This window comes from Macadamia integrifolia, chromosome 12 (assembly GCF_013358625.1).
Source record: "Macadamia integrifolia cultivar HAES 741 chromosome 12, SCU_Mint_v3, whole genome shotgun sequence".
NCBI classification, from domain to species: domain Eukaryota; kingdom Viridiplantae; phylum Streptophyta; class Magnoliopsida; order Proteales; family Proteaceae; genus Macadamia; species Macadamia integrifolia.
This window is the reverse complement of record NC_056568.1, coordinates 2,497,802-2,507,717: the sequence shown is the minus strand read 5'-3', so window position 1 is coordinate 2,507,717 and position 9,916 is coordinate 2,497,802. Positions and strand designations below refer to the sequence as shown.

General features: G+C 38.1%; 1 protein-coding gene across 1 annotated transcript; it reads left to right on the top strand.

The window, feature by feature from the left end:
• The first annotated feature begins 994 nt into the window (after window positions 1-994).
• On the top strand, window positions 995-3,789 carry LOC122057689 (glycerol-3-phosphate acyltransferase 5-like). The gene is made up of 2 exons (XM_042619894.1): window positions 995-1,607; window positions 2,683-3,789. The coding sequence occupies exons 1-2, from the start codon at window positions 1,017-1,019 to the stop codon at window positions 3,604-3,606; spliced, it is 1,515 nt and encodes a 504-aa protein (XP_042475828.1). The 5' UTR covers window positions 995-1,016; the 3' UTR covers window positions 3,607-3,789.
• The last annotated feature ends 6,127 nt before the right edge of the window (window positions 3,790-9,916 follow it).

The window sequence follows — 9,916 nt, the reverse complement described above, 5'->3', positions numbered from 1 at the left end:
ATAATTCAGCATAATAGTTTATAAGGACTTGAACACCCCAATTACCTTTTAAAAGTGAATTTTACTATAGTACTTGTCAAAAAATGATATCAAAGTCGTTGGTATCAAAAGTTGGCTGCATTGATAGGCATCACTTGAACGAGTGTGGATTAGGTTTTAGTACAAGATATTTGATCTACACTGGGACTCCGCTAGAAAAAAAAAAAAAAAAAAACCAATTAAAAGAGGAAAGAGATTAAGTGGAGTCTAAGTATGGATTAAACACCGTATGAGAATCATTCTTGTACGAGTACCTAATCTGGACTCGACCTGAACTGTCTATTTGAAGCATGAGACTAATTTGACTAATTACTAAACGTGTCAAATTCAAGTGCAACCAATAAAAACATATCCATGTTCTATAACCTACAAAGGCCCAATTACCTAAAAACGTGAAAATGATATGGGACCTTAAATTGCCAGCTAGACCAATTAGGCATGGCTGAAGTTGACCGACCAGGTGGTTGAACCCCTAAAAGTCGAGACATAGCAACTAGTTTATATTATGAGTGTGGACCAATCTGGTTCTCGTATGATTCGATTCACACAAATAGAATTCATCATAGAATTTTTCCGTAGGTGGATTTCACCTATGTTGATCTATCAGGTGCAAGAATAGCTCTTGTATGAGAAATTGATCTGCCCTCTTATATTATGATGTAGTGCATGGCGTACACGGCTGACAGTTCATACACGCCGTAGAATGACACGTCGAGTATGATAGGACGAGCGCAGAGCAGACGAAGTTTGTTGAAGTTAAGTAAGCAATATTTGGTCTTTCGTGGCGTATAATCCTACCACTCGCTTCACCTCAAGATACATAATCTCATAAACCAATTAAATTAAAAACAGAGATGGTAGTTGTAAACCGATAAACTGCCACTATATAATTCTCCTCCCTTTAATTTTGTTGGCTTAGTCAAACCAAAACTTACCCTTTTTATATAACCCTTTAGACACCTCAAGTGTTTGTAAGTATGTCTGTAAGAGAAATAGGAAACGCAAGTAGAGAACAAATGGAGTCAGTTGTATCAGAACTTGAAGGAACCCTTCTCAAGGATTCTAATCCTTTCTCCTACTTCATGCTGGTTGCCTTTGAGGCCTCCGGATTGATTCGTTTCGCCTTATTATTGCTGTTCTGGCCGGTAATTTGCTTGTTGGACATGATTGGTATGGGAGATGTTGGCCTCAAGCTAACCATCTTTGTTGCAGTCGCCGGAGTTCGTGAGTCTGATATTGAGTCCGTGGCACGCGCAGTGTTGCCTAAGTTCTATATGGATGAGTTGGACATGGAGGCTTGGAGGGTGTTTAGCTCTTATGATAAGAGGGTGGTGGTGACCAAGACACCAAGGGTGATGGTGGAGAAGTTTGTGAAGGAGCATCTAAGGGCTGATGAAGTTATTGGGAGCGAGCTTGTGGTGAACAGGTTTGGGTTCGCCACTGGGTTTGTCAGCAGCGATGAAGATGGTTCCTTTTCGGACCGAATTAAGGCCTTGTTCTCCGGCGAAAAACCTAGTCTCGGGTTAGGCCGTCCAACAGCTTCTCCATCGTTCCCCTCAGTGTGTAAGGTAAGCAGAATAGTTTATTAGAATAGGAGAGCGGATCAGGTACGTACTAAAACCATTTTCGTACTGGATTGATCCACACAGATGGAATTCACCCAAGGAAAAACCCTATGGTGGATTCCATCTGTGTGGATAAGACTGTATGAGAATGATTCTTGTACGAAAACCTGATCCACTACCTTAGAATAGTGGGTTGGATCACCGGTGTCAAAAGCTGATCCACCTGATTGGGACCTACTGGTTAAAGCCCGAAAGTTGATCAACTAGATCAGGTAGAATCAGCCTTTGGTTGTAAGTTGTAACCCAACGGGTGCCAATATATAGTTTGATCAATCCGGTTATAATCTGATTAGCCAATTTATTAACACATTTATAGACTGATTAATACGAGTTTGATTATTGACCAGTAATCGTCTGACCAAATATAAACATATCCATGCTTGATCCATGAGGCCCCTATATTAACAAGGCTCCTATCACCTCTCCTTGCAACGAAGGTTCTTTTGTTCTCATTCATTTTATAGCAGTAAGAAAGAAAGATTAGTCAAATAGTGTGATGAGTCTGATGAGTTTGAATCAAGTCCTCGTATGAGAATAGTTCTCGTAAGGTGCTTGATGCACGCTTGGAATCCATTATTCAATCTCTCTCTTCTTACAACAGACTTTTATATTGAGGGTTCTAAGTGTGGATCAAGCACCGTATAAGAATGGTTCTCATATGAGGATTTGATCTGAACTCATGGTGTGATAACTTAATTTAGAACTTTAATTTGAAGGGAACTGATTAGACCCAACCGAAATCTAGTGAGACCGATTTACACTTAGACTCAATAGACAAGTGTGGTTTAGGTTCTCGTACAAGAATGATTCTCACAAGGATCCACATTGGTGGAATCCACCACAAAATTTTTCCCTGGGTGGATTCTCTATGTGGATCAGTCCTCTAACCTGCTCTCTAGACCAGTAAATGTGATGGAATAGAACTGTTCATTAATTCAGTTATTAATGAGTCGGGCAACTTATAATCATCAAAATTTATATAAATACCATTATTTGGTTTTGTGTGATCTGTGTGCAGGAGCAACTCCATCCACCATTCTGTGGGAACTGGAAGCATGACCACCAACTCATCCGGCCGGTGCCAGTCATCTTCCATGATGGCCGACTGGTAAAGCGTCCGACGCCGTCGACGGCACTCCTCATCCTACTATGGTTACCCATGGGTATCATACTCGCAACGATACGCATTCTAGTGGGTTTAATACTACCCATGTCTATCCTCCCCTACACCTCTCCATTATTCGGTGGCAAAATCGTCGTCAAAGGAAAGCCACCCCCGCCGGCGACTGGTTCAAACAATGGCGTTCTCTTCGTGTGCACTCACCGGACCCTAATGGACCCCGTCGTTCTATCCACGGTTCTTGGCCGAAAGATCCCGGCCGTCACCTACTCCATATCACGGTTATCGGAGATCCTATCGCCGATACCCACAGTCCGGCTAACCAGGATTAGGGATGTGGACTCTGATATGATAAAGACAGAGCTAGAGAGAGGTGATCTTGTGGTTTGCCCTGAGGGGACAACATGTAGAGAACCCTTTCTCTTGAGATTTAGTGCACTGTTTGCAGAATTGACTGACCGGATCGTGCCGGTTGCCATGAACTACAGGGTTGGGTTCTTCCATGCAACCACAGCAAGAGGTTGGAAAGGGTTAGACCCAATTTTCTACTTCATGAACCCTAGGCCAGTCTATGAGGTGACCTTCTTGAACCAGTTACCAATAGAGGCGACCTGCTCAGCTGGTAAAAGTCCACATGACGTGGCTAATTATGTACAGAGAATCTTAGCTGCAACACTGGGGTTTGAGTGCACCAACTTCACTAGGAAGGACAAGTATAGAGTGTTGGCAGGGAACGATGGAACTGTATCTTATACAACTTGGGTTGATGGTATAAAGAAGGCAGTCAGCACTGTTAAGCCCTTCATTTATACGCTAAATTGAAGTAAATTAAGCTAAGATTGTTGGGCTCATAGCCTTTCTTTTTTATTAATTCTTGTTCTTATCAATTACTAAGTCTGTGTGATTATGTAGATAGCTAGGAGGTTCCTTTAATAATAATTAAAAAAGAAAAAAGAAAAAAAAAGAGGGAGATTGGTGATTTGTGTTGCTGCCCATTGGGCTCTATATATTCTTTCAAAATTTTCCATATTTATTCCTCTTCTTTGCAATGTACGTAGAATTGATGATTGATCAGATGTATCAGTTTCTAAATTTATTCACTGGTATCCGACCTTTTTTTTTTTTTTTTTGATGCATTGTCCAGAGAGAGAGAGAGAGAGAGAGTGTGTGTGTGTGTGTGTGTGTTTTAGGCACCCTTTCTAAGAAACATTTGGTCAAATGAGTTATTTTTAGAAAAGTTTCATTCTTTCTTTGGATTCTCAAAATTTTATTTTACCATTTGAACAATTCTATATGATTTTAATACAATTTTAAAAATCTCATTCACTAAAATATATATATATATATATATATATTTCTCTGCTGAAACGTGACATGTGAGTAGGGGATCTTATGATCTACTTATCCAAAAGATTTTATATTCATACACCCTACCGTGTGGTAGATATTGTGCTCATCTAAATATATTCTTTTACTCTACTTGATTAGAAATACTTTCTGATTCTCTATACATTCATTTACTATTAGTGGTTGTATATAATTTATTCTAAGCTTTATAAATCTTTCACTTCTCAACCAAATTCCTTAGATTTTAAGAGCAAAATACCTTTTAATAGGATGAGTCTTAGAAAGACCCTAGTTTGATCATATGTCGAATATTTTATGCGGATAAATGACTTCTATCTGGGAGTAATACATATGCTAGCGCTCCCATATGTCTATTTCAAATTCTCTCCTTCCCGTGAAATGGCCTCTTTATCCCTTAAAATGATTTTATTTCGAAGGCGCTCATTGGGTGTTTATTACCGACATTGATTACGACTACACTCCCAAAAAGGAAACATTCCCTATTTTACATTTGGACAATTGAGTTTTTTTCTAGGTAGCTAAGTTTTAACACGATGAACCCATAACTAATTATTATCACATATTAGTTCATTGCATATAAAAGGTCAGATTTTTGTATCAATTTTAGTGAGCTCAACATGAGTTGCTAAAAATAAGTGGAAAACCCCACACATGATATGCATAGGATATGACAGGTAAGTAGGCGATTGGTTAGTTTGACAAATAATAAATCCACATGTCTGAAAAGTGACAAGCCTAATGAAATAGATTCCGAATACAAGGGTGTTAGAACCCCTTTATTATATTTTTCCCCTTAAAGCAACGTTTGTTTTGACGGTCAAAAGGTAAAAAATTGTGAGGGTATGTCCCACATGCTGGGGGTTGGATCTGTAAGAAAAAAGAAGGGAAGAAAATGATGGAATTAAGTACTTTTATATGGGGTGTGATTTTGGAAGAGAAAGAGGAAATGGAAGTGGACTGGGATTCTATGAGAGAGAGAGAGAGAGAGAGAGAGAGAGAGAGAGAGATGGATACAAAATTAGCCAAGCTTTTTCATGAATAACACCAAAGTCTTACAAAGTAGTCATAAATGCATTTAATGAGGTTGTCTATAAGTTTTCCACCCCACATAAGCAAATAGTCATATTTGTGGTAACTTATGATTATTAAGTATTATTTTCCTACTCATTTTTATATTTTTCATTTTTTTTCTCTGTCAAACAAATAAGGCTTTTATAGTTATCATGTACTTGAAGTGAACAAAGACCGGATGGAAAAACAATTGAAATTTAATATTCCAGACAAAAAATTCTGGCCAGATCAAATGCCTTGAAAAAATTTAGGCCATTATTTTTTTTTGTAACAATATTTATTTAATATTTATTGATCTTCGTTCTTCAAAAGGAGGGCTCAATTGACAAATCCCAGGGCCCAAAATAAGAAGGGCCTTAAAAACTTGGACTGTACAGTTATGACTAAGCCCAGAGTCCATAATAAGAAGGGCCTTGAAAACATGGACTCTATAACAGATGATAAAGCCCAGAGCTCATAATAAGAAAGGCCTTGAAAACTTGGACTCTACAACAAATGAGAAAGCCCGTAGGCTGTATAAGGTCTGAAATGATCCCAATTAATGTATGGCGCTAAACATTTTCACTTTCAAGGGCTGTGCTCTTTGCCCGTATCAGTCCCTGCCGATACTGTAGACCGGACCTTATCCATATTGTTTCATTAGCAGGTACTGGTGATACAGATACATATACATATCAGACTATACGACAGATATCATACTGCTACCTTGATCTATCGGTATAGCTATCTCAAGCACCCCCCAAAAAAAAATGGAACAAACAGCCATGGAAGTAATTTGGAACGCATGGAAGTCCCAATACATATGAGAATGAACAATGAAACTTGCTTACCAAAGTGCTGAGTTACTCAAGGGAGTAGAAGAGTACATGGTCCATATAGAAGGTAGGCTAGTGTAAGCCCGAGCTCAAGACCAACCCCAAGCCCAAGCCCATCAATGGCAACAAGTGGCCCGGCAATTAGTAATTTGCTTCATCTACATTTTATAACAAAGATTTTGATTATGAGGCTATAATCTAGGGGTAAAACAGAGCCGGGTTGGGTTGGGTTGGGTTAGGTTGGGTTGACCTTGGCTTATGTAATGGTTGGATTAACCTTGATTGATCTACTTTTGTCATTTATATCTTATACACTAAAAAAATATAGAAAAGTAAATTACCACTAGGAGCTCAAAATCTAACATAAAAATTGAGGGTTGAATTTCGGACTAGGTTGGGTTGGGTTGGGTTGGGTTGGGCAGGGCTGAGACCTCAAAGCGAGCCCAACCCAACCGTGACCCGGGGTTTTTCAACCCTAACCCACCTCAGGGTAAAAAAACTTCGCCCAAGCCCTATTTGGGCTCAGGGAGGGCCAGTGCGGGCTTGAGTTGTTAGGGCCAAACTTTCACCTTTTTTATAAGCATTGCCTGTTGGAAGTAGACCAGGGTTTTAAAAAATGGATTGGACCAGCCGGAATCCGAAGAGGCCTATACGATTCCCCCCCACCCCTTGGACTCGGGCTGATTTTGTATCAAAAAATCCCAGATACCTAGAATATACTAATTCTGGGGCTAATCCGGACCAATCGAGTGCAATTAATAATATAAAGTTAGAGATGCTAACCTTCCTTTTTAGCCTAAAACAATAGAATTCAGAAATCACAATCATCTTAGAGTTTACACTTTCTAATTTTTAATTCATGAAAATATATACTATTATATTACATTTTTTTAAGGGCAAAAGAACGGTCTTTAGTTACATAGTCCTAGTGCCCAGATATAGAGGGGTGAAATTACACCTCACCCTTGTGAAACCAAAAAATCCATCTTGTTTTTATGCCCACATGTACCCCCTGATTGGCTCCCGTGTTGGCGCAACGACTGTGGTATTGTGCGACCAAAAACCATTCTTTTCTTCCTTTTTAATTAATGATAGAGTATTTTCTTAACAAAAGATACTTATAATCTAGTTTTTTAGTATAAGACGATAGAGTTCAAAAATCGCAATCATCTTAAATCTACTTGTGATTGCATTCATATAAATTATACTTATAAGGATAAGAATCTAATCTTTCTCATTTAAAATATAGTAGAAGGGTGGATCAATATCAAAGTTAAAGATTGCCCTACATATATATATATATATATATATATCATTAAAAATCTATTGTAGCCCACCATAAATTGTTAAATTTTAATAGTGGTAAGATAGCCAGTTCTTCACCAAAACAGATAGCCAGTTGGCTATTCTGGGTTTTATCTCTAGGACGATAATGACAATAAGAGAAAGACATTTAAAAACACATGCAGTCTATGATAAAAGATGGTGGTTTACGGTGGGTAAAGGGATGTATATATACAAATGTGTGTGTTTGGATATAATATGACCTTTACGTGTGGAAGTCCTCCAGAATGTTCTTTAGGTTTTTGACTTTAATAAAATGGACTTCACGTAAATACATTTTTGTCATTTCTACATCTCCAACCTAAAAAAGCTAATTAATAAGACCTGTGAGAAAGAAACCTGTGAACGCGTTTGTTGAAGTAGATTAATTTTTTAAGGGGGATTAAGGTCATAAGGGATGGTCAACGAATATGGGTGTGAGTGGTGATGGGTCATAAGTGTAGGTAGCCTACTTATGTCTTATAACATTAATGAATTCAAACCATATCAAAAGGAAAACACCTCCCCCCCCCCCCCTCAAAAAAAAAACGAAAAGGGTAAGGCTTTCTGTTGGTCCTAAATGTTATCAGTCAATACATATCAATATCATTGGAGATTGATAATTATATTGCTAAAAACTAGGAATGTAAATGGATTGAATGCAAATTGAATACATATTGGATCTAAATATTATCTAACCAGATACAAATGCGAGTTGAAAATTGTATTTTAAACTATTTATTTGCATCCCTAAATAGTGTAATTTGGACCTTCCTCCCCCTTAGCGGATTTGATTTGCTCTTAGTTCATATCTTTTAGTTGTCTTAACTCTTTTCCTCATTCACAATAACCTGTTTTCTTCTTCTTCTATTTTAATGGTAAAAAACTTGTCTGAACTTCAAGAGGTGGCAGAAAACGAACTCAGGTGGGCTTTGCGTAGTTTGTGTTTTCTTGTGTTGAGAGCTTCTCATTCTCTTATAGAAGCCTGCGTCCACGCTGGGGACAGGTAAAGCCCAGCGAAGCAACATGGAGCACTGAGCAATGGGGGGGGGATGAGGTAATGAAATTCCCATGGGTTGGACCACACCATAGGCAGAAGTCCTCTCCTTTCAGTCGAGTGGCAGGGCAACGTCCTCGTTCTCGGACCGGAATAAGAAATGGACGCTAGTCGTTGGAGGGAAGACAAGGCTCATGGACTTAACAGCGCCACAGAAGAGTACGCGCACTAGCGCGCTACAATTAGCACTTTGAAGCTAGCTGAAAATCATGATCATTAATTAGTTAATTTTTTATTGGGAGAAAGAACGTTATCCGCTCACGTCTTCACATGCCTAGAGACATGACAGGGTATGGAAAGACCATGCTGCCCCCGCCCCACCATGCACTAAAGATGTTCCTGTGCTCTCTCCTATTAGCCTGCATGCTGGTGTGTGTTTGCGTCAACAAGTAGTGTTCTTTTGCCTTTTTTTTTTTTTTCTAATGCTTTATTAGTTGATTATTTATTGGAAATGAATAATTATTTTTTGAATTATTAAAATTCGAATCTAGATACCCTTTGACCAGAATCAGATACCCTTAAGTGACATTTTTTTCTTTCTTTTTCAATGTTTCTTCTACTTTTATAATGGATGAATCGTTTAAAAAAATAATAATTTATGGAAATAGTCCCTCTGTACAAATGGCTTATGTCAATCCATCGACTCCTAGAACTCTATCCCAAGTTTTTTAAACTTGACAAAGGATGGATCTACAAATTTCCTAATTCAATTTTAAATTTTAATCTCAATAACAAAATGAACTGAGAGAGGGAAAGAGCTGGTGCATGCATTTGGAGAAAGTTTTATTTCACCGTGAGTGAGTGAAAGAAATCAAGAAAAAGAGTTTCATAATTTAATGTAAAGGTGTGGACTGTGGACTTGGTAGGTGAGCAGCCGCGGTATCTGGGTTATGTGTTTCTTTCTCTTCCAGCTCTATGGTTGACTCGGTCCTTCCAACCTTTCCCACTTCGAATTTTCTTTAGAAAAAAAAAAAGGTAAGCACTTTCCAATTCCATCACGGGTTTTAAATCAGAATCGGATCGATTCATGGATTTAGGTATCGGTATTGGATAATATTTGTATTACTTTTGACCAATTAATTGATACGGATCAGCTGTATTGAGTTAGATCCTGAGTCTTAATTGATTCGAACCAGTCGATAAAAATTGCATTTTTAGGGTTAGGGTAGAATAAGAGTGTCAAAGTTGGCCTGCACCAGTAGACTCTACCTAAATCGATCGTTGAAACCTAAGACCGGCCTGATTGATTACTAAACATGTTGAGCTCAAGCAATGACTGATCAAGCTTGAGCAAATAGTCTATTATAAATCAGGACCAAGATTGACCAATAACAATTGTTTTATAATCCGATTATAGTCTATTTAAGGATTATTTATAGCTCGATTAATCAATTAATCTATTTAAAAGCTTAATTAGGCCAATTTCTTGGAGTTTGATTATGAATAAGTAACTAAATAGAAACATGTCTATATTGTGACTTACAATGTTTGACTAACT